Below are 23,456 nucleotides of genomic sequence, written 5' to 3'. Positions count from 1 at the left end.
CCAAAACGAGACCAAAAATGAAGTAGTCAAAAACCACTCTGCTGTACCCGCTTCTCACACGGCAAGTCATATATTGCCCACATCATCTGCAGTCTTAGTATGCACGTTTTCATTGCGGCTGATGTCTTGTTCCACCTCTTGAGAGTGCTGAAATGTGTAAGGCTTCGGCCATCCTGCCTCAACCCCTCAGCTAGTGGACATCAGAGACATGAGCAGCACTGCTCTGCCAACATCATGAGATATTGCCGAGACTCAACCGTATCCCTGTTCAGTGGTGAACACTCTATGTTTGCATTCGATGAAACGAAAGAAGCGAGAGGCAATATCTCCATCGCGAGATGTGGGCTTTCTCCGCTTCAAGTCTGACGATCTTGACCGGTTGCCAGCGTCCGTTACGACAAGAGGAATTACAAGCGAGGACATCTCTGGCCTCTTTGACCGTCCCAAAGAAAAGTATATAACCCCCTGAATCTCCCTCTCTTTCCAGTTTATTCCCATCCTCAGCAGCAGCAGCAGTCTCCAGCCAGCACTCGACACCACCTCCAACAAACCAGCACCCAGCTCTTTTTGCAAAAATCTTTCAAAATGAAGGCCAACTTCCTCCCCGTCATTGCCCTGCTCCTCACCCCCGCCCTCGCTGCTCCCTTTGCCGAGCCCGAGGCCGAGGCCGAGTTCACCCCCATGGCCAGGGACATGACTCCCCGCGCCGCCTTCAACGAAGCCGAAGGTCAGTCGACCCCCCCTTTGCACTCTTTTCTCTCTCATACTCACTTGCAGCCTGCTAACACGGCGCCCGACAGTCTTCGCCTTCGCCCCTCCGGCCTCCTGCAAGGTCCTGAACTGCATCAGCGTCATCAGCTCGGCCGTCTGCGTCGCCAACGCCATCGACGATGATGACTACAAGGCTATCCTCAAGTGCGCCAAGAAGGACCAGGTTCGTCATTTCCTTTCCTCTATCAGACGAGGTTGCTAACATTTGGTTCAGCTGTGCGGCTGCGCTGGCTGCTTCAGCAAGCTCAATGGCTTCTTGGAGAAGTGGGGAATCTGCTAAGTGATTGTGCTGGTATTTGGGAGACGGGCGCACAGCGGAAAGAAAATGCCGGGCTGAAAGGGGGACACATGTACATGCTGGGATTGGAGGTGTAGGTGCTGGGATTTGTTGTGTATAGGGAGATGCAATGATTCTAGTAGTCACTCTTTTGGCAATCGATCGATCGTTGTTTTTTTAAGGTGTCGACGTTGAGCTTTGGTTGTCCAGGTGATGGTGCTCCATTGATGGATCCCTCGGTGAGCTTGAGCAGCACAGCTGAAACTCAACTAGTCGTCTAGCTTACACCGGCGCGCCACTTCTTGCAAGTCTGGGATGAAGTCGGCCCGACGTCGCTTCACCAATTACTGTCAGTAGGTAGGCAATTTAGAGTAGATATTTGGGTATCAATTGATTGCTCTGAGGTGATCTAGACAGGGTCATCGTGGTACACCGGGTCGTCTGTTTCCTGTTCAACTCGGTCCTGCGCAGTGACTGGTCTACCCACCCGCACACGAGACAACTCTTCCATCTTGGCCGCCCACATTGCTGCCGCCGAAGTGGTGGTCAGCAAAAAGAAGAAGCTCAGCACCGGGATTAGCTGCAGAATCATAGCCACTGTGCCAAACCACAGGTAGTCCCAGCTCTTGAAATTCAAATCTCTCTTCATGGTCTTCTTGTCAATTCCACGCAGCTTGTACCATCGGTAGTGCGAGAGTTTTCCCACGCGTGACCCGGTTATCATGATGAAGGCGGGTGTGCCAATGTAGGGAATAAGGTTGAGGGGAAGGCAGGCGACGAGCTCGAAGATTTGGGTCCAGCTGAACGGCGAGTATTCGGCGCGGCTTGTGGGTTTGCCTAGCATCTTGACCGAGTTCGGGGCATCGACGAAGAGGACGCGCTGCGGCGCAATGAGGTCGACGAAGCCATGGTTAATCAAGGTGGCCTAAGCAACAAGAAAACATCAGTAGGGTGGTCGCAAAAAACAAGGAAATGACGAAACAGCTCCTCTCACATCGAAAATATCCACGCGACATTCGTCGACAAACAGGCCTTCGAACAGTGCTTGTATCAGCACCAGACCCTCTCCCAGCACGAGGACAGTTGTGTTTATCAACGCGCCGGCGCGTCCTTGGAAGATGTAGAGAAGCAAAAATTGGGGAATAAAAGTGAAGGTAAACAAGATAAAGTAGACAAGGAATGATATGATAGAGAGAGGGAGCAGCCGGCCGACGAAGATGGGGTAGAATTCTGGGTGTCGCAAAAAGTACCAGATGCCGTGGATGGGGTACCAAGCGGCCCTGGCGGCGCGTGATAGCAGATGCGCCAAGTGGTGAAAGGGACGAGTCAAGGTGTGTGTACTGGGCGGCATGATGGAATCTAGAGTCGGCGGGTAGAGAAAAGGCGAGACGATGCGCCTGACAGATGGGTGGTGTTGCCCACACAGTCGATGATGGAAGCTGGGATCGCGTCGTCATCAAGTTCAACAAACAGCTGAGCTCGCAGCTCCCGTCTGCAGGTGCGGGGTCAAACAGGCACTGTGTCGCACACAGTCTCGGAAAGGAAAGGTGGGGAAGCACAAGGGGCAAGGACCAAGGGTTTTGACTTTCTGCAGGGATTACAACTAAGGTTTCCGACAGGGTGGCAGATTGCGGGGTCTGAGACGGGGCGGTGCCAAACGCAGGGTTAGGGCTGAGAGTTCGTGTGCTTTGGGGGCCATGAACGGGATCAGCGATGCAAATTGCGAAATAAGACACCACAATCGATCACAGCGTTGAGCATTAAGGTTTTGAATGGCAATAGCGCCGACAGAAAACACTCGGAACAACCATCATGGCCAATGCCAAGTCTGAACAGGACCACCATCATCAGCCATAGCTTCAGCCTCCCTCGCCGAACCAGTCGCAGGATTTGCTTACCTCATCAACCATGCACTACGACCGCAGGATGCTTCATGAGCCCGGCTGCCCGGATTTATGGGAGCGGCTGGGAAGAGGGACAACCTGGAACAGCAGTCGCCTTGCTGTGGTTGGATGTTGGCACTTCACCGGCGAGAAGCCACAAGCCATCCTCTCCTTTCGCCAGGCACTGGTGAAGCCACTTGACGACATCAACACTCTCCTCTTATCAATAAGTTGCTGCAAGAACAACAGAGACAGAAGCTTGAAATGGAAGAGCCAGCTGTGATCCCGGAGAAGACTGGGCAAGCGGGGACGGGCGCCGGGTCCGGCCCGGAGTTATCCTCGACAGCAGCACAGAAGAAGAGAAGTCGCATCCGCTTCTCTTGCACAACCTGCAGGGACAAGAAGTAAGCACCTGGCTCAGATTTTGACAGGTGGCAGCTGACACTGAACATTCTCAAAGATTGAAATGTGACCGCCAAACCCCATGCGACCAGTGCATGAAGCGAGGGATAGAGGCCACTTGTGAATTCATCCCCTATGTCACTGGCGGGTCCCGCCCCGGACCGGCTCTTCCTGCGCGTCATCACCCAAGAGACGCCACGAATCCTGCTACGACGACAGCACCTGCACCTGACAGCCACCGCTCCAAGCCCGCTGCCAACGACTCGGCCGTGCAAGCCCGGCTCCGACACCTTGAGCACCTCGTCCAGGTTCTCAAAGCCCAACGCCGTGAAGCTGTCCCTGTTGAATCAACCGCCGGTGTGGCCGCCGACTTTGGTGACGATTTCCAGGAGGATGACCTTCCCCGCATATCAGCCCGCGTCAGAGAGACGGCTGGAATGATTTTGAGCGATTTGCGTTACGTTGATGCCTCCCACTGGGAATCTATCCTCAGCGATGTACGCCTCCACCTTTTGCATCACATCTATACCCACAAGTTCTGACAAAATCAATGCAGGTTCTAAGTATCACCGGAAGTCTGGACAGACCTGAAGATGTGTTCCAGGACGATGATGACCCCATTGTTCCGCCCAAACCTGAGCGTCAAGGACAACCCGACTTGTTGTTGGGCGGCTGGCCAAGGCTCTCTGTCGAAGAGCTGGTTCGCTATCTGCCTCCTCGTGCTATTGCTGACCGACTGCTTGCCCGTCTATTCCAGGCCAAAGAACCAGGATGGATCATGTTCCACATGCCCAGTCTTCTCAGGCACTACGAAACCTTTTGGGAGCACCCCGCCGCCATGACTTACACCGAGCTCGCCCTTCTCTTTGCCATGTTCTGCAATGCCTCGTTGTACTATATGAAAAGTGGCGAAGAGCTGCCCGGCAGACTCGGCGATGCTGGAGAGGCGTACAGGATCTACAAGGCCCGGTGTGCCCAGTGTCTGGTTTTGGGTGACTACACCAAGCCCTGGCGCTACAAGCTTGAAGCCATGATTCTTTACTTTGGGTCGGAATATCTCGGCCAACAGGACGCACATATCAACGTCTCGGTCATACTGTCCATTATCGTCCGCCTTGCCATGCACATGGGCCTGCACCGAGACCCGAAGCACTATCCAGACATGTCCCCATTCGAGGGGGAAATGCGCCGGCGGCTGTGGACCGTGTTGAGAGACGTGGATATTCTGATTGGTTTTCAGTTTGGTCTGCCAGGCAACATACCAAACGATTTGTACGACACAGCCCTTCCGCGAAACCTTCACGACGAGGACTTTGACGAGAACACCTTAGAGTTGCCCCCATCACGACCAGAAACAGAGAAAACGGTGACGTTGTGGTGCATCATGAAGGGCCGCATCGTCAATGTCTTTTCCGAAATCACCACGGCCATGAGCTCGCGAAAGGCGCCGGGGCTTTCCGACATTATGCGCATGGATCGAAAGATTGACGAGCTTGCGACGCAGTTCCCGCCCAGCCTCCGCTATCGACCTTTCAGCCAGTCGGTGGTGGACCCGGTAGACATTATCATGCAACGGTACCAGCTCGAGCTGCTGTTTCTCAAGTGCCGCATCGTCCTGCACCGACGGTACATGGGTTACGCCCGCAAAGACAAGCGGTACGAGCACTCTCGGCGTGTCTGTCTCGAAGCTGCGACGAAGACGCTCCGTCATCAGTACGACGTTCATTGCGAGCTTCAGACGGGCGGCCGCTTGTCACACGAGCGCAGCCATTGGTTCTTGAGCAGTTTGAGCACCCACAACTTTCTTTTGGCGGATATGATCCTCTGTCTAGAGCTGTGGTTTCTCAAAGCCAGGGAAGGGCGGAGCCCTCCGGCCGTTGAGCAGTCTCCCGAGATGATCATGACGAAGGACCAGATTCTGGATATCTTGCGGACATCACGGCTGATTTGGCAAGGGAGGCGAAAGGAGTCGGCCGAGGCCAACAAGGCGTTCAACATTCTCACAAAGATGCTGTCTTTGTCCACGGGCGAGAGCCTTGATGGGAGCCCAGAGTCGAGTAACAATAGCGCATACGACAGGCTTGAGACTTCTTCGTATCCGGCAGTGCCAGTTATGACGTTTGCTGGTCTGGAGACGGGGCTGCATCCAGCGCCGGTGCTCGGGTCGCAAGCTCCGCCGACGATAGTTCCCACGGGGTGGGCACCTGTTGCCGGAGGCGAGTTGCCGCTGGACGGGCAGGTGGCTGTCACTTGGGGACATGGATTCCAGCAAGACCTTCCAAATTTGGGACATGTGGATGGGCTGATGGATCCGAATTTGGGGGGTGATTGGGTAAGTGCCTGGACTTCAAAGATTTGGGCTGGATGGTTCCTGTTGGGACATGTGCTGACCATGATGATGCAGACACTCTGGGACAATCAAATCTTGAACTCCAGCGATGGGGTATCACAGATACCATGGGATACGTTTTTTCAAGCAGGAGGATATGGGCTTTGAGTATCTGCTTTGCATCGTTGTCATCATCAACTATTTTACTGTTTCTTCATCGCTGTGTTGCCAGATGGCTGCCATGCTCCCTCCATTGTTCTCAAATCACCTCAACAGAAAGGAAAGTGCAACGAATGGCAAGTACAAGTTCCATCAGGTGTCTGACGATGGTGCTCGCGTGGAGTGGAGCTTTTTAAAGTTTGATGGCTGCCTGCTGCTTCGAGTGGAGAAGGAAGGAGCCCGGGCAGTGTCTCCCGTCGGGCAGTCTGTGGATTTGATTTGAAAATGCAAGAATCATGACCACCGCTTACGGGAATGCAAGAGCAACAGTGGTGCCCTGATATGGAAACATTGCCCGCCTTTTCAATCATGTAATGAGTTACTTCCACCCCTGGGTCATTGAATGTTGGGAAACTGGAGACCAGGCAAGCTGGAGCCGGGACCAGCGTCAGAACAAGACCGAGTGGAATGAATTACCCGGGCTGACTTCCAGACTTCGATTGCAATTTTCACCTTCCGTCCCTTCCTTCAAGCGTTGGTGACTGAATGGCCCCCGAGGAACGGCGTAGACAGCTCAGAAGGAAGGAACCAGCTGCGAGGATGACAGAGCAAGCTACGCTCACGAGCCCGGAATCGTGTCAACCTCTCCGTTCAAGAAATCCACAGTCAACACCTTCGCCCCTGTTTTTCCATGACTTTTATTGGATTTCAATACATGTTGAAAACGGCTTTAGGCCTGTCAACTATCGTTTCATGCCTCTTGGCTATGATTTAAGGCCTATAAATGTGACAATAAGACATTTGAGAGATGGTAAAAGGCGTTAAAACATATTGAATAGGCCTCAGAAGATATCTAACAGGTCTCAAAAAATATTGATAAGAAATTCAGAAAAAAGGTGGAAACCTCTACTCACCCCCCTATTGTGTTGCGAGCGCGGTCCTCCCTAGGTATCTACCGATTTACTTGCAGTTTCCATAATATAATAAAAGGGCTGTAAATCATGTTTTGAGGCCTCTTAACTATATTTTGAGGTGTTTAAATCATATTTTAGGCTATTTAAACTATTTTTAAGACCTCTTAACTATCTTTCAAGGTATTTGAATTATCTTTTATGGCCTTTTACCTACTCTTTTTAAGGCGTTTGAATTATTTTTTAAAACATAATTAAATTCTATATAAAGAAGGTTCTCTTAAAAATCATGTATGTCACATAACAGTTCATGGCTACCTGTTACCATGGCACAGTCATTGCTCCTTCCCATCACCATGAATCTGGCACACAGAAGAATGGCACCACTCGCTGTCACCCGACGTCATGGACAGACCAGGAAGGCACCTCACGCTCTTTCCTGTCTTTCCAGCAGCAGACATCTTGGATGTTGGGCCACAACACCTGTCACCTTTTAACATTTGACATCTTTGCCAGACCATCTTCCCTCTTCTCTCTTCCGTCCGCATTCCTGTCCCTCTTCGGCTCCTTTTGTCCACCATCCCTCAGCACGCTGCCATTTCCGCTCGTTTGGAGACATTCATTCCTTTGCAACATCCTGCACCCACGACACTATGCGTGTCCACGCCTCTGTTGGGGCTCTGGCCAGTCTAGCCTGGCTATCCTCTGCGGCCGCCGTACCACGGGCGTGAGTGCTTTCACCATGGACTTTCTTGATGCATGGCTGACTCTTGTTGCTCTGCAGGGAGGATTGGGCCCTCACCGACACAACATGCACCACTACGACGTCTGGCCAGGCCACTGTTATCGTTCTTCCCGGCGAGTCCGCTGCGTCTTACACGCTTCCGTCAGTTTTCACATTCACTCTTCCCGCCGATGGTGGTGCTGGCTCTGGTTCCTTGGTTTCTTCTGGCTTGGCAAACGGTCCCTCTTTCGCCTCTTCCACCTGCGAGTCCTCGGAAACTCCTGTTGTTCCTGCCATTCCCACTCCTTCAGCGCCAGTCATTAGCACCGTTACAGTCCCCGTTTTGACGGTGACGCTTCCAAGCCCGCCACTTTCTTCCACTGGTTCAGATGCAACACCAGTCGCTACAGCGACTGTACCCGGGGAGGCTGCTTCCAATTCTGTGGGCGTTGTGACGGTCACTATCCCAGAGGGGCCCAGCGATACAGCTACCGTGGTTTTGACCGTTACTGTTCCCCAAGGTTCCGGGAGCCCTGGAGCCTGGTCCACCATCATCACTGCTCCTGCCGTTTCCGGTGCCCCGGCCGGCCCTCTTGTCACTGTCACCATTTTCACCTCGCCTGCCTCGGCGGCGCCCGGTTCCCCGACAACTTCCATCGACTGGTGGGGCTCTGACTCGACGGCCTTTGTCACCATTCCACTCGACACTGGCTACGGATCTGACATTTCGCTGGCGCCATACACCCTCACGTACACGCTGCCCGTGGCCCCGGGTTTGACCGATTTGTCGATTGCCACGGTGACTGTGACCCCGGCGGACCTTTCGATACCTACTGGCGTTGGACCCTTTGCGACAGAGACCCTGTCGTCGGGCGTGTCTTCTTGGTCGTATGTTCCTGCGCCGCCAGGCACTTCCGTCGTCAGCTTCACCGTCTCGGCCAGCGGCACTGTTCCTGGTTATACTGGCGTCATCACCGTCACACCAGGCATGTCTTGGGGCCTTCCTACGCCAGTCTCCGTATCTGGGGACCAGTCAGGGACCGCTACGCCTACCGCACCTGCCCTTGTCACTGTAACTGTCACGTCTCCTTCGCAACTTCCCACGCCTTCGTCTGGTTTTGCCACGCCTTCTGTTGTGACCGTGACACCTTCCTTGGGCCTTCCTGCGCCTTCGATTGTTACTGTTACGCCTTCCGTTATTACAACGACGCCTTACGTTATTACCGCGACGCCTTCCTCGGGTCTTCCAACGCCTTCCATTGTGGCCGTGACGTACACCGTCCCCGCGTCACTGGGTTTGCCGGCATCCGAGTATACGGTCACGTATACGGTATCCCCGGAGGGCTACAATGGGGGTGGCCCATCCACCGTTTCAGTGCCAGCGCCATGGACCTTTACCATCGTGCCTACCGGGGACTCCGGCACGCCTATCGTTGTCACCTGGCCGAGCGAGCAACCTGGTCCCGTGACTGTCACGGTCACGCCTCCCACTTCTCAAGTTGTTGCAACTGTTGCACCTTCCGCTTCTCAGACTATCGTGACAGTGACACCTGGCGTCGAGCCAGCCTCGCCGGGCCTTGTCGTCACCACCATTACACCCTTGTCTGGAACTCCTGTGGTCATCACACTTCCCGACACCGGCACGCCTTTGGCTCCCGCAACATCCGCCTGGACCACTCAAGCCTTTATCACGGAAACGATTGTCAGCAATAGCGTGGTCACCGTCACGCCTCCTTCAGGCCCACCCGTCGTAGTCACCATCCCCCAGTCCGTTGCCTTCACTGTGCCCACTGGCGTTTCTGGTTTTCCACCTGGGACGACTCAAGCTTTTGTCACGGAAACAATCGCCAGCGATAGCGTCATCACCGTCACGCCTCCTTCAGGCCCACCGGTGGTAGTCACCATTCCCGAGTCCATTGCCTTCACGGTGCCTACTGGCACTCCACCTTTTTCGGCTGGCTTGTCATCATCGACTTCTGGGACAGTTCCTCCTCAAACAGTGATTGTGTCTCAAGTCACCATCAGCCAGACCATTTCTCTTGGACCCGGCTCCTCCACGGTTGTTGCTGTGACAACACAGGTCACTCTTCCAGCTGACTCGACCTCTACATTATCGGAATCTGGTGTCCTTGTTACACCTTCCCTGGCCACATACACCATCGCTGACTCCTATGGGAATCCAACAATCTTAACTCAATGGACAGTCGTTCCTGTCTCGCCTTCAAGCTCCAGCGCAGGCGGCGGCGGAGGCAATGGAGTGGACGGAACTTTGAGCAGTCCAACTGGGACGGTTCAATTCATCACCATCTCGCCAATTGCGCCCACCTCTGTGATCACGATATTGCCATCGGTGGCCCCGTCAGTCATCACCATTTGGCCATCGACAGACAGCTTCTTGACGTCGTTTGTTTCGTCAACTTTAGAGGTGCAGTCTGGCAGTGCCTCTCCGTCCGAGATCACCCTCTGGCCTTTGCCAACCTCGACTGACACCACTTGCACAACCTTTTCGACGGGGCACGGCTCTCCAACAATCTCGGGCCTGGGTTCGGCGACGTCTCCATCCTCACTGTCTGTCATCACACTATGGCCATCGACTGCCAGTCCTCCCTACTCTGTGATCACAATCTGGCCGTCGTCGGGAGACAGCGCCCTAGCTGGCTGGCCTACGACAAGCACTTGCAACGAGTCTCCGGCCATTCTGACGTCGGTTATTCTCTTGAGCTCGGTCTCTACTCCCTTCACGCCTTTTGGGACCCCGGCGATCTCCCAGAGCAGCGATTCCGCTGTGGTGGTGGCGCCCACAGAGACAGGACAGACTTTGGGCTCCCAAGGATTGGACACTTCAGCCGGCGCCCTTCCTGAAAGCACCGAGTTGCCGGCTTCGCAGCCTGAAAACACCGAGTCTCCTCCTTCGCAGCCCGAGAACACTGAAGCTCCTGCCAATGAATCCGAGGATTTGATGCCTCCACCGCAAACCCAATTCAACCGTCATGGGCAACACGCAAGGACCACCACGTTGGCTGTTCTGTCTGACAGCACTTTTGGCGGCTATGCCTTCAGCAGTCCGGCCGCAGGCTATGGTGACCTTCCTCCAGGTTACGGGAACCCCGTGGAAACAGCTCCGGCGTCTTCCAGCCAAGGCATTTTCTTCACGGATTCCAGTCTGCCGGTCTCACAGCCCGCGTCGGCTGATATCAGCTTCACCGCGTCTGTTCTTCCAATCTCGACGACTTCCACCGCAGATCTGGCGGCCATGTTATCATCAATCATGTCTGTCCTTTCGCCCAATGCCACCATTGTCTCTAGACCAGGGCCTGTCTTGACCTCTATTCCAGCTGCTTCGGACAACAGCACGTCATCTACTCAGCCAAGTCTCACCTCCACCACCTACGCATCATCGAGCAGCGATCTCTTGTTGACTTCAGACAGTATTGTACCAACAGTCACAGCATTGCCAACAACCGCCAGCTCTTTGCTAGCCAACATTTCCAGCCTCACTGCAGCCCCCATTGCCACAAGTCTTGCCAGCACTAGCCCGAATGTGAGCACTTCCAGCCGAGGACTTCCTGGTTCAACATGCGGCGCGGTTGGAGATCGGGGAGCAGTGGTGTTCAAGGTATGTCTTGGTGTTGTCTCTCTTTTCTCACAACCGAAGCACTGACCGTATTGTAGTTTGATGACATCCCTACCATTTCGACCGACAACGACACCGAGGCCAGCAGCTTCCCAGCAATGCCATTACCCTTCCCGTATCACCGATTCTTCTTCTCCAATGGCTTCAGTGTCGTTCCCCCGCCTCGCACCAAGTTCAAGGCTTCCTCTGGCCAGCAGCTGATCCAGCACAATTCTTCGGTGTCGCCAGTCGCCGAGTTTGGTCTCGCTGAGCTGCGCTCCAATCCCTGCTTTCACTTCAGCTTTTTGGGTGTCAGTCTTGGCTGCGACTCTACATCTGACCCCTGTGTTTTCAACATGACGGGTCTGCGCTGGAACGGCACCGACGACGTTGTCGAGGCACGCCATACCTTTGAGGTGGCTGCTTGCTCCAAGAAGACCGACTGTAGCCTCAGCCATCAGATTCTGGACTCGGCGGCTGCGTTGCCATTCTCCAATCTGACTTCACTCAACATTTCGCTGTCGGTGGCTGGCAAGCCAGAGACATGGTGGGCGGATGACTTGCAAATTGCTTGGGCCGACAACGACTGCACAGTGGCGGCGTGCCGGTCGCGTGTGCCAAACACGATCATGATTCCGCGCATTTCACAACCGTTTGCCAGTCGAGCCAAGAGACTGTTGCGATGGGCGGTCCGCGGCAAAGATGACAAGTTCTATTGATTCGACATTCCAGTTTTGTCCCAATTTTGATGCACACGGGATGTGCCAATATGTCTGATATCATTTGCATGTTTTGCTGACTGGCAGTCAGCGCCGAGGCTGATGGTGGGTTGTCTGATTTGGTGGCTGAGAATTGGAAGACTAGATAATGAGGTTATGGTGGGAATTTTGACAGATAATATGATGGACTGGTGCGTGCTGGGGAATGGTGTAGATGGACGAGGAGGAGCCGGGATCTTTTTTGACTGTACATGTACTTATAGGACACGAGTGGTTGTGGGAGAACAAATGAAGGAATGCTTGCCCAATACTGTGTGGATGTGGCTGTTGTGTGGGTGTCTTGCTTGTCTTGCTGCCGATGTTGTCTCTGTGAACGACGACAAGAACCACATCAGATGTTGTCAATGATACAAAGCCAGGTATAGAAGGGAAGTATGGGCGGTTCAAGGCAACGGCTAGTGTATATTCTCTGTCATCAAGTCATGAAGCCACCAAACCAGGAGGCCGTCGTGGTTTTATGTCCTCATCATCATGACCGTCCTGGTATTCCTCCCAACCCAAGTCGGCCAAAGATAGCTATGCCGCTGCAATTCAAATCCCAAACTCGGGTTCCCCTCTCAAAACAAAGCAAATGCCAAACTCCCAGCGAAGCCAGGTATCTGCAAGTCAAAGAGCCTTTTCGGCCGTGCAAGCTGCGGTGTCGCTGTGTCAGCACAATGCTCACTTTTAGATCAGGGCCAAGGTAGGTAGTAGAAGGGAGAGAGAGAGGGGGGGGGTCAAGATTTGCCAATTGCTTACCGCTCGGTCAAAGCTGGGAAGACGAAGTCTTCTTCATCATGGCCCTTCGCTTGCGGCGAGAGGGGCAGGGGCGGCGGCAGCGGGCGTCACGCTTGCTCTCGGCGAGGTCCTCGGGCGTGGTGCAGGCGGAGCACTTGCGGGCGTTTTTGAGGCGCTCGAGGAGGTGGCGGGAGCGGCACTCGGGGGTGCCCACATGGGCGCAGGGGCGGTCGAAGAGGGGGATGTGGAAGGTGTGGCCGCAGGTGTGGATTATGCGTTGGTAGTAGCACATCTTTTGGGGTTGGTGGTGGTGGTGGGTTGTCAAGATGGAAGTTTGAGGGGTTAGTTGATGGACTAGGTACCCAAGGCATAGAGATTGGTTGAGATGAGATGAGGGGGTAGTTTTGCAAGGGAGAAGAGACGAGAGGGGTTGGATGGGATTTTGGAGAGGCCATTGTGTGTGTGTGTGTGTTTGGATTGTAAATTGGTGGTTGACTTGAGAAGGAACGATTGAAGGCGGTGACAATGGGAGAGTTATTGTGCCTGTTGTGCGGGGCTGGAGGGGGGTGTTTATTGTGGGAGTTGAGAGGGTCGGGTCTTTGAAAGATAATGGGATTGGTGGGTTCTATTGGTGATAATGGATTGTGTTGGATGTTTCATGTTCTCATTGTTGGTTGTCTATGCATGGAAGGTAGACTTTTGTGTGACATGAGGGGGGTTTGTTGATTCACCCCTGAAGGTAGTGGTGGACTTGTTCATGGCTGTTGTCAGCCCTCCACAGTACGTCATTGGAGCCCTACCTACACAATCATCACAAGCCTAGATAGGTAGGTAGGCAACCAACTGCCGGGTGGAGATGTGCTCTTGTCACAGACAAACAGAAATGAGCCAGTTTGTTGCTTTTGGTTGGAGCGCGCATGACATGCAAGCTAATGTATGTTTTTTTGGAGCCTCAATTTCTCCGATTGAAGGTTACAGTGAGGAGTGGACCCCCAGTGGGGCTGCCACATGGCTGTCAGCGATGGTTCGAGTTGTGACACGGCCTGCTGAGCGGGAGGAGCCTCCCACGATAAGGTACAGGAGGGGAGAACTTGTGCGACCAAAGCCAGGCATGCATGATGAGTGGAATTGGGCCGGTAACCCCTTTTTTTTCATCTCTAAATCTAATTGCAGGTCCCAATCCACTGAGCTGCTCCAGATGCTCGGAATCTCAGCCGAACTCGGCATAGATAAACCAGCAGCCAGCCAGCTCCACCGGGATGCCGATTTGCCCCAACACGCTACCAAGTAGCCATTCGATGGTGTCGGAGACATTGAAGTTTCCGCCGGACGGCAAAGAGGCAGCAAAAATCTCGGCATCAATGTTGGAAGCTCTCGGTGCCGTCAACACAACCTTTCCATTGGAAAATAAAATGGACATGACCACCCACGTCAAAAAAGCAACTCACCAGCCGTCGATCTTCAACCCCTCACCTCGGCAATCCTAGATCTTGGAATCGGGCTCCCATGCCCCTGTCGACAAATTCTTGGCACCTTGGCAGGGCTCCAACCGTCGAGGTTCTAGTTACTTTCTGACACTGTTCTACGCTTCTTGTCCGTCTGGCTCGGGGTGGGATCATAGGGGCAGTTATATATCTAGGTATGTTTGGATAGGCTTGGACACCTCCATCAATTGTTGGAAGTACACCATGTCATTCGTAGACGAGATCTTGTCTCAACTTCCAGAGCCCGACAGTCACCTAGTATAGACTCGGCCGATGGAGCAAGGGATAGATATCCCTTTCGGGCAACGCCGTGCCGGGTCCACCGCAAAATGGAGGCCGATTCCTTGGTTGTTGAGGCTCCGGTATCCGCAAGACAATGGAGAAAAAATGTGATGCGAGTGCGAAACAGACCAGTGCCGTCGCCGTTCCGTCTGATAGGATCTGCATGACTGTCGGCGCCCCGCTGCCAACCTGACGGCTGGGTCCAGGCCCTTGTTTCCGGGCCCGCCCCATGACTTTTTTGTCTCCGCTGTTTGGCCCAGGGGAAGGTTATTAAAATACATGGGCCGCCGCCATCTCTTGCTCCCTTCTGGCTTGGAAAGACGATGTTTTGAACTTCTGACCTCTTCCCGGCCACCAGCCCCACGCCAACCACCGCTCCCGCCTGCTCCCTCCCCCGGTCTATGCCGCCGCAACAGATGACAACATCACCGGGTGCCCTACCATGAAGAGTCCCCGACGTTTTTACGCCCTTGTTGGGCTGTGTCTCTTGGTATTCGTCAACACGGTCGCCGCCGGCGCGAAGCAAGTCTCGCTGGAGCATGAGCTCCTCGCGCTACCACCATGCGCGGTATGGCTGCACACTGGGAAGGACGAGAGGAGAAAAAGAAAACAAAAAGACTAACGTTTTTTGTTGTTCATGCATGTAGTTGCCCTGCGTCGTGGACGCAATCCAGGACGCCAAGTGTTCCGCATACGACAACGAATGCATATGCTCGTCGGCAAGGTTCGACAAAGAGGCCCACTTTTGCGTTCGCACCCATTGCACCCCGAGGGAGACTCTCAGTGAGGACGGCACCGTCTCGAGTTCCCAAAGTCACCGGCTAACACGCTGCCAGCGGCCAAAAACATTACGTATCAATGGTGCGACCATCCCAACGAGGGAGACCGGACGCTTCTCCCCGCCTTTTCCATCTTTCTGGGTCTCGCCATTGCCGCCGTGGCTCTGCGGTTGGTAGCCCGAGTGGTGACGGAGGCCTGGTTCTGGTGGGATGATTTGTGCAACTTTTTCGCCATTGTAAGCCCGTGCTGGTCAGTTAGTCGGAGTGGGGGTGGTTTGTTTCGCCGGGCTAACTGTTGATTTTTGTGTCGCAGGCTGGGTGTGCTGCGTACACGGGGTTGTACATCGAGGCGGTCCACTTTGGGATGGGAAAAGACATCTGGTTCGTGCCGTTTGACAACATCACCAAGATCATGCAGACGTACTTTGCCACCATGTTGACGTACGTGACGACTCGATTCTTCATCCGCGCCTCCATCATCCTCTTTTACCTTCGAGTCTTTCCCGCGCAGTCCGACTTTAGGCTGGGCAAGGTGATTGTCTGGACGGGCGTGTTCAACATTTTTTACAATATCGCCTTCTTCTTCGCCTCCTTGCTTCAGTGCCAACCGATATCAGCGTTTTGGACGGCGTGGGAGGGCGTTGGGAAGGATCAGTGCGTCAACCTCAACGCGTTGGCTTGGTCGGCGGCGGCGACGGGGATAGCGTTTGATTTATGGCTGCTGGCTTTGCCGTTTCCGCAGCTGCTGTCGCTCAATCTGCACTGGAAGAAGAAGTTGATGGGGTCGATGATGTTTCTTGTGGGCGCAGCGTGAGTGGAGGCTTGTCCTTGTTCGTCGCACTGGGGCGTCGAGATTAACTGGTTTGTGTTTTAGTGTGATTGTCATCAGCTTGATCCGGCTCAAGACTATCAACGCGACCACCCGGGCTGTCAACCCTACTAGTAAGTCTTTCGGGTGCTCTCTCTCTCTCTCTCTCTCTCTCTCTCTCTCTCTCTCTCTCTCTCTCTCTCTCTCTCTCTCTCTCTCTCTCTCTCTCTCTCTCTGTGGGTCAAAAGGTTGCTTTGCTGACACTGGTAACAGAGGATACGGTGGACCTCTCCCTGTGGAGTGGCATCGAAATCGACGTGGGCGTTATCTGTCCCTGCCTGCCTAGCTTCCGACTCCTCCTGCGAAAGGTCCTACCGCGCCTGATGGGAGAGTCTACAAGGTCGTACGAGCTTGACCCAATCTCCAAGGGGGAAGGAGGCGTGACGGTGACGACCAAGATCTCGGCCCATATTGAGCCGTCGGGGAATAACGGGATATTCTTGCGGCCGCACAAGGACTCGAACACGGGGAGGAGCTGTGAGAGTGTTACTGGACTGGTGGAGCTGTCGGATGAGGAGAGTAACCATGGTCGGCAGAAGGCGTAATAATACAGATGGAGAAGAGGGTTTGATTATTTTGTCATGGGTGGAAGCATAGATTCTGGTCGATTTGATGTTGCTCCTATGTTTTAAACTGTGACCAAGATGTCCTGGGTGGGTTGCAAACCCCAATTGATAGTTGGAAGCAATGATCTGAGAGATATATCACAACTTGCATGAGTCAGTGATAAGTTGCTGGTGTTTCTTGAGATCTTTGTTCGTTTTGTCAAGCCCCTTTCTTGGGGGCCCCGCTATTTGTTACTCTTTGTTGCTAGGGCAACCCACGAACAGGGGCTTTCAGGGGCAATCGAATCTTTGAACCTTGTGGCTTCCATAATCAAAGGAAACTTTAAATGATTCGAAGCAATTTTGGTTGACAATGTAGCCATGCTCGAGAGAATGATGCAGGGGTGGTGTTGATGTTCTTTGAGCAGATGTACTTTTTTTTGTGTCTGCTAGCTGATCACCGCTGTAGGAAAGGCTACACATGCTGTCACAAGGTGCAAGGTTGACGTCCATCTATTCTATCCGGGAGCCACTAGCAGGCCCACCTGAGGCTGTCGGGCGTGACACAAATGATTCTGTACCTGCCCGCACTTTGCTACCTCCAGAAACCCACTTAGAACTTGCACTACCATAATTTGCGTTCACTTGTTAACTTCAAAAACCAATCGCGATTACCAAGCCATAGAAAACGCTGGCGCTTGACGATGCACCAACTATATTCCCCTCTCTTGATTGCCGCAATCCTACAACTATGCTCAGCTACCACACCTCTGATCGCCGAACCAGACCCTCACATTTGCGGCCTCAGTCTCAACAGCACCAAAGACCACCCCTTCACCAGTGTCCACGCCGGCCTTGACATATCCACCCTGAGCCTGCGCGACGACTCGGATAACCGGGGGGTGGGTGGGGGGTGGGGGAGGGGGAGTGTTACGCCATGGCGTTTGCCGACGACCACACCATCATCATCATCATCTCTCCCGACTGGCGGACCAACCTCAAGATCATCACCATCTCGCACAACGCCATGAAGAAACGGGCTGACGAGAACGGTGTCACATTCGCCCCGGCCAAGTACGCCATGATGCACTTCCGGCAAACTCGAGACGACAACCCGCCCCCCCAAGGACCTTCCGAAGAATGTCGGCATGTCGGCCGGCCAGTGCGTGCGCAAGCTGCAAGTCCCGGGTGTGATTTTCAACAATCATCTCAGCTGGATTGATCATGCCAGACATGTGAGTGGTGCACCCCGGATCTCTTTCCATGTTTTGCTCTTGCTGACCATGCCTTGGTTGCCGCAGCTTCGAGTCAAGGTTCTCAAAACCGAGCAGTACATGCGGCGAATCTCCAGCTCCATCAGAGGACCCCCGACGTGGCAGATGCGAAGTCTCTTCTGCTCCAATGTTCGACCCGTGCTTTTCTACGCCAGCGCCGCGTGGTACCTGCCCGACAACAAGCGACAGCTGGAACACGGCCTTGAAGATGCTCGAAGCGGCTCAGAGGAAATGTCTGGTGGTTATCTCGGGCGCCGTCAAATATCCGCCCTCAGAATTGCTCCTGCACGAGTTGCAGCATTGGGACTGTCGACCGTCTCTTATGGTGGCCAATCCACAGTCCACCGTGCTCGTCATGATCAGCTTTCTGACCACTACAAGAATCTCCGCGCCATCGGTGACAGACTAATCAAGGTGTTTGGAAACAGGAAGTATCGTCTCATCGCCTCGCAATATCCCATCATCAAGGCCTACGCACACGCTGCGCGCTACCACCCAAGACTACTGAGATGGAGCTTGAGCAGGCCTCCAACTGTCCCAAACGGCACCACCCGAAACACACTCTCGCCTCTCAGCTACCGACCCAGGGCCGAAGTACGCCAAGGACATCAATCCGAATCCCGTCAAAGGTAGGAGGTCAGAGCGCGTCTTCACCGTCGACGCTTGCTTGCTCGGCAATCATCGACACCCGATCAGTGTGTTCCGTTTCTCCCCCCCCTGCACCGCACACTCTCGGTACTAATAGATATGTCGCAGGCCTTTCGAAGGCTGGGGCAATACGACTTTTTGATTGCGTGGGCCGTTCGGCTTCCGCGGTACGATGGGAACAAACGCAGTTTTCGATGCGGCATGGTGTTTGGTGCGCCGGAACTTGACTTTGCGGCCGGTGGTGAGGTAAGTCCTCCTCTGATGTTGGTGACCTCTCCAGTTGGGTCTTGCTGCTAACCTGATGAAGCTTTCTTCCATGCTTTGATGGGGAGCGACATCGTGTCTGTGTGGTGTAAGTGTTGCCCTTTTGTCCATCAATCCCACGTGGTGTTTGCTCTTCTCTAACCAGCGTCACAGGTCCCTTTGATGCTGATCTGGCAGCTCGTTGTGTTGGTTGGGTTTTTTGTGGAACGGAAAAATGGTTGTTTTTTATATATTTTTTATACCTCTCTTTTTTTAAAAAAATTTTTTTACTGTTTTAATTTTTTTTTCCTTTTTTTATTTCTTTCATTTCTTTTTTCATTTCTTTTTTTATTTTTTTTTTTTTTATCTTTTTAAAAAAAATTTAAATTTTTCTTTTTAATTTTTTTTTTAAATTCTTTTTTTAATTTTTTTTTCTATTTTTTTCTTATTTTTTTTCTATTTTTTTTTTCGAAATTATTCATCATATTACGCGCCCTTCGCAGCGTAACCTACCTTGGCCTCAACAGCCCAGCGTCCCCGGGTGCTTGTGTTTCTTGAAAGTGTCAACATTCTCAAAAAGGAAGCTCGCTTCAGCTAGGCTTAGTCAATCGAACACTGTCAGTCACGGGGGACTGTTTCATTTTTTTAATTTTTTTTATTTTACACTGATAGTTCTTGCTCGCAATCGCGTGACCTCGGGTGTGACCGATCAGCGGCTTTCCATGTAGAAAGAATAGGCAGTGTGATTGATGCTAGTCTGCTCTCGCCACGTTTGGGATAGATGATGTGGCCGACGCGGCATGTGGATGAAGACACAGATAATAAGGAGGGAGGTGTCAATTGTCAAGGCGCCTTTCGCTTCGCAGGTCCACCGTCAGGCCACCTCTGGACTAGACGGATTCTCCGCTGCTAACAAGGACAACAGGAGCTCGGCCATGAGGATGTCAACAACAAAATTATGGGGATGGCGCTGCTTGAAAGAACATGGGAACTCTGGGTTGTCCCAGTGGGGCCGCGTGCATTGCTTCAGTCGGGGATCGATGGCAGCAAGGAGCGCTACTTCTTTTCTCGTCTTGCGCCAGTCGGAGGGAGCCTGGGGACACACCAAGCCATCGGCACACAAGACAGCCAACGGCGAGCACTCAATAGATGATACACACGCACCTCGTTCAAAACATTTTGCACACCACCGTCGCGCCAAAAAGGCGGGTCGTCATCGCCCTGCTCCCGCTCGCCCCATAACCACCATCGAAGAGAGGATAGAAGTCAGGATAGTCCTCGCGGATCTTATCTATCATTTCGGGGCTCATTTTGCTCGCGGTGCGATTGATCAACTCCTGGTTCTGCTCGCGCAGATAGCGGAGGAGGTACTCGAAGCGACAGAGGCTGGTGCGCATAGACTCGGTTGAGGCGGGACGAAAGGTGACGGTGTTGACGCGGAGCGCGAGGCCGGACATCTCAGCGGCGACGAGGCGGCAGGTGTACGCGAGGCTCAGCTCGATCGGCCGGCCGTCCGAGACTCGCAGCTTGTTGCGGTCGAAGCTGTAGACGTAGCCATCGTCGACGAGGAGGTAGGCTCGGTAGATGGTGTCTCGAATCTCGGGAGGGGTGGGGGGGGGGAGAAGCCGCAGCAGGGGAAAGTGCGATGCCATGGTGTGTGAAGGAAGGGAAGGACACAGAGGGGGGGTTTTTGTGGTGCAGAAATTCTTTAAGGTTTTCGCTGCTCCAATGCTCTCCCCCCCCCAGTGCCCCCACCACCCCCACCGCCCCACCAAGTCGGGGTGCCCCGTGGGGAACTCCGGCCTTTCTAGTATATGGACCCCCGCCTATACCTACCTCTCTCCTCTACTTTTTACCCACGCTTACCTACCACCACCTAGGCCAACCAAACGCAAATGGTGCTCATCAACATCGCATACACGGCTCCGATCAACCGGCCAGGCCAGCATCCCGTCCTCACAACCCCGCAAGTCTGGGCCGGCCTGGTGCGCAAAGTCCGCCATGCCCAAGAATTCGTGCCCGTGATCGAGTCCTGCGCCGTAGCCTCCGAGGAGACCAACGCCGCCGGCCAGCTCGTCGTCACCCGCCATGTCAACTTTGGCCAGGCCGCCCCCGTGCCCGGGAGCGGAGGGGAGGGAGGGGAGGTCGAGGAGGTCTGCACCTTGTTCCCGCCGCACAGGGTCGACTTTGTGCAGGACGACGGCACCAGGGTGTGGAACCACGTCAGCCAGGGTCCCGGCAAGGACGGGGAGGACCTGTACCTGACCTATGTCTTCGAGGCGAGGGACGACGCGGTCGAGGACGGCTCCCCGGACGCGGCAGCTCTCGAGGAGAGGTTCAAGACGGTGCGTGCCCAGCCTGACTGACCACGGCAGCGAAAGACGGTGCTGATGACATGGGATGAGTGCAAAAGACCGCCAAGAGGGCCGTAGAAAGTTCCATCGAGACCATCAGACGGCTGGTCAGCGAGGGGAAACTCCAAAGTATCACCTAGTGTATCGTGTAAAATCTCCTGAAATTGGCAACAAAATAGCTTCACTATGCACAACCCGCTTGCTCTGCCTGCCTTGCTTGGTCTATGATATGATCTACACGCCTCGTGAGGGCATCCCAGGGTATCCGTATTCCGTAAAAAAATAAAAACAGCAACATCTGTCATCAATCATGTCACATTCACATCGCCCCCCCGACTCTACTCCTTCTTCTCCCCGCCCTCGGCCTTGACAATTTCCCGCTGAGGCGGCGTGGTGGAGTGCCGGGAAGCACCCTCGGAAATCATGCACCCATGGCCCAGGCCGTCCTCAAAGTCCAGGTCCTCGAGGTAGTTCAGGTCCAGGCCGCGAACCTCCTGCTCCTCGGTGGCGCGGATGTGGAGACCGGGAATCTTGTTGATGACAAACAGCAAGAGGCACGAGACGAAGAACGACCAGGCGGCGCAGGTGGTGGCACCGGCCAGTTGGAGACCCATCTGGCGGAAGTTGCGGTTCCACCAGCCACCTTCGTACGAGGCGCCCGACACGCCGTCGAGGGCGGGCACGAAGCTGGCCGCGAAGAAGCCGGTGAGGATGTCGCCGACGACACCGCCGATGCCGTGGATGGCAAAGATGTCGAGGCCGTCGTCGACCGAGAGGATGTACTTGTACTTGACGACGTAAAAGGAGCAGACCGAGGTGATGGCACCCACGAGGCAGGCCACGTACACGGGAACTGTTTCGGTCCCCTGTCAGCATTCCGCACACGGAGAAAGAGGGCCAAGAAGAGACGTACCAAATCCGGCAGCAGGCGTGATGCCGACCAGGCCCGCGATGATGCCCGAGCAGAAGCCCGTCAGGCTGAACTTCTTCTTGTACAGGTACTCAAGAATGACCCACGTGATGCCGCCACCGCACGCGGCCAGGTTCGTGTTCACCACGACGTAAATGGACCGCAGGCTCAGGTTGGCGGTGCTGGCGCCGTTGAAGGCGAACCAGCCGAACCAGATGAAGACGGTGCCGATGCACATGAGGAGCGGGCTGTGGGGCTTGTAGTGGGCAAGCTTGGACTTGCGGTCGCTGACGGTAGGGGCGACACCATGCTCGTTCAGACGGGGGCCCAGCATCATGGACCAGGCCAGGGCGCCGAAGCCGCTCGCAATGTGGACAGGGCCCGAACCGGCAAAGTCGTAGAGGCCCAAATTATACAACCAACCGGAAGGGTTCCACTCCCAGTATGCGAGGCTGTCGGGGTCGTTAGCAGACCGTCCGGCTGGGCTGGCTGTGTCAAAGAGGAGAGGACCAAACTCACAAGTAGTATACAAACGTCGTCCAGCAGAGCAGGAAGACCATGCTGGGAAAGAGGCGGCCGCGCTCCAGCATGGCTCCGGCCAAGATCATGGCGGTGGCGCTGACAAAGGTGAAGCCAAAGGCAGCATACAAGATGTCGGGGATGTCGCTGTTGGCAAGGCTGGGCTGGGCAAGGACATTTTTGAAGACGGCCAGGCTGAGATCACCGAGGATCGGGTTGGTGGTTCGGGACTGGTACAGGCTGTAGCCGTAGATCCAGTACTGGATGCCGCAGGCGCAGGCACAGAACAGGGACTGCAGCACCATGGTCAGAGCCGCCTTGCGGCGGTGCATGCCCGCATAGAGGAAGCCGATGGCGGGCGTGATTTGCCAGCACAGGATGGTGCAGACAAGCAGCCAGGCCAGGTCGCCCTTGTCGTAGGGCGCGTTGAGATCCTGGGTGAGCGGGTCACCGCCGTCGGGGTTGGAGGACCATTCCGGCCACTCTGTAACGGGGACGATCTCTGGTTCGGCCATGAGCGACGGGAGCACGGGAAGTGGTGAGTGAGGGGTGTGGGTGGCGGGAGAGATTGGAGGGCAAGACTCCTGGACGATGGGGAGGTGACGTCGCCAGTATTTGTACGCAACGGCCGTCCCCGTCCAGTACGGTATTATCAGCGACCGGGGCCATTGCCCGGCCCAGGGGTCTCTGTCTCTCTCTCTCTGTGTGTGTGTGTGTCTGGGCGAGATAAGAGAATGGTTTGTCTACCTATGGGAAAGATGCGATGCTGCTGATAAGAGCTGGCTTGGCCTGCCACCCTGCCTGGTGAGAGGGCTTATCAGTCTCCACAAGCCGCTGCCAAGGCCGTTGGCTGCTGTGATATTGCATGCGAGGTCGACGGCCGATCCGTGGGCTTGGGTTTTCTCGCAGACCGCATTCCATTACTGAAACGGGTTGGAATAACCCATGTGTTTATCAGGATTGTAGATACCTAGCTTCAGGCCAT

At 54.4% G+C, this 23,456-nt stretch overlaps 9 protein-coding genes across 9 annotated transcripts; 6 read left to right on the top strand and 3 right to left on the bottom strand.

Annotated features, from left to right (window-relative positions):
• Nucleotides 1–585: 585 nt before the first annotated feature.
• PODANS_5_7160 (uncharacterized protein) lies at nucleotides 586–1,051 on the top strand (the record flags this gene model as incomplete). Its single annotated transcript, XM_001905199.1, has 3 exons — nucleotides 586–727; nucleotides 801–934; nucleotides 986–1,051. 3 exons carry the CDS (start codon nucleotides 586–588, stop codon nucleotides 1,049–1,051), a joined length of 342 nt encoding a protein of 113 aa, XP_001905234.1.
• Nucleotides 1,052–1,457: 406 nt separating this feature from the next.
• PODANS_5_7150 (uncharacterized protein) lies at nucleotides 1,458–2,501 on the bottom strand (the record flags this gene model as incomplete). Its single annotated transcript, XM_001905198.1, has 2 exons — nucleotides 1,458–1,973; nucleotides 2,043–2,501. Coding segments are annotated over 2 exons (975 nt in total), but the record flags the coding sequence as incomplete, so codon positions are not given.
• A 694-nt stretch (nucleotides 2,502–3,195) lies between these two features.
• Nucleotides 3,196–5,830, top strand: PODANS_5_7140 (uncharacterized protein; the record flags this gene model as incomplete). Its single annotated transcript, XM_001905197.1, has 4 exons — nucleotides 3,196–3,335; nucleotides 3,392–3,830; nucleotides 3,890–5,665; nucleotides 5,738–5,830. 4 exons carry the CDS (start codon nucleotides 3,196–3,198, stop codon nucleotides 5,828–5,830), a joined length of 2,448 nt encoding a protein of 815 aa, XP_001905232.1.
• A 1,669-nt stretch (nucleotides 5,831–7,499) lies between these two features.
• On the top strand, nucleotides 7,500–11,788 carry PODANS_5_7130 (uncharacterized protein; the record flags this gene model as incomplete). Its single annotated transcript, XM_001905196.1, has 2 exons — nucleotides 7,500–11,072; nucleotides 11,129–11,788. Coding segments are annotated over 2 exons (4,233 nt in total), but the record flags the coding sequence as incomplete, so codon positions are not given.
• Nucleotides 11,789–14,978: 3,190 nt separating this feature from the next.
• On the top strand, nucleotides 14,979–16,523 carry PODANS_5_7120 (uncharacterized protein; the record flags this gene model as incomplete). Its single annotated transcript, XM_001905195.1, has 5 exons — nucleotides 14,979–15,114; nucleotides 15,168–15,346; nucleotides 15,424–15,920; nucleotides 15,985–16,052; nucleotides 16,192–16,523. Coding segments are annotated over 5 exons (1,212 nt in total), but the record flags the coding sequence as incomplete, so codon positions are not given.
• A 1,148-nt stretch (nucleotides 16,524–17,671) lies between these two features.
• On the top strand, nucleotides 17,672–18,742 carry PODANS_5_7117 (uncharacterized protein; the record flags this gene model as incomplete). Its single annotated transcript, XM_001905194.1, has 2 exons — nucleotides 17,672–18,426; nucleotides 18,565–18,742. The coding sequence occupies 2 exons, from the start codon at nucleotides 17,672–17,674 to the stop codon at nucleotides 18,740–18,742; spliced, it is 933 nt and encodes a 310-aa protein (XP_001905229.1).
• A 1,115-nt stretch (nucleotides 18,743–19,857) lies between these two features.
• Nucleotides 19,858–20,340, bottom strand: PODANS_5_7115 (uncharacterized protein; the record flags this gene model as incomplete). The annotated part of the gene is made up of 1 exon (XM_001905193.1): nucleotides 19,858–20,340. One exon carries the CDS (start codon nucleotides 20,338–20,340, stop codon nucleotides 19,858–19,860), a length of 483 nt encoding a protein of 160 aa, XP_001905228.1.
• A 243-nt stretch (nucleotides 20,341–20,583) lies between these two features.
• PODANS_5_7110 (uncharacterized protein) lies at nucleotides 20,584–21,054 on the top strand (the record flags this gene model as incomplete). Its single annotated transcript, XM_001905192.1, has 1 exon — nucleotides 20,584–21,054. The coding sequence occupies one exon, from the start codon at nucleotides 20,584–20,586 to the stop codon at nucleotides 21,052–21,054; it is 471 nt and encodes a 156-aa protein (XP_001905227.1).
• A 326-nt stretch (nucleotides 21,055–21,380) lies between these two features.
• On the bottom strand, nucleotides 21,381–22,986 carry PODANS_5_7100 (uncharacterized protein; the record flags this gene model as incomplete). Its single annotated transcript, XM_001905191.1, has 3 exons — nucleotides 21,381–21,895; nucleotides 21,956–22,404; nucleotides 22,472–22,986. 3 exons carry the CDS (start codon nucleotides 22,984–22,986, stop codon nucleotides 21,381–21,383), a joined length of 1,479 nt encoding a protein of 492 aa, XP_001905226.1.
• Nucleotides 22,987–23,456: the final 470 nt, after the last annotated feature.

Source organism: Podospora anserina, chromosome 5, assembly GCF_000226545.1.
Source record: "Podospora anserina S mat+ genomic DNA chromosome 5, supercontig 8".
NCBI lineage: Eukaryota > Fungi > Ascomycota > Sordariomycetes > Sordariales > Podosporaceae > Podospora > Podospora anserina.
Note: the sequence above shows the minus strand (reverse complement) of the source record. Positions and strands in the feature narration are given on the sequence as shown.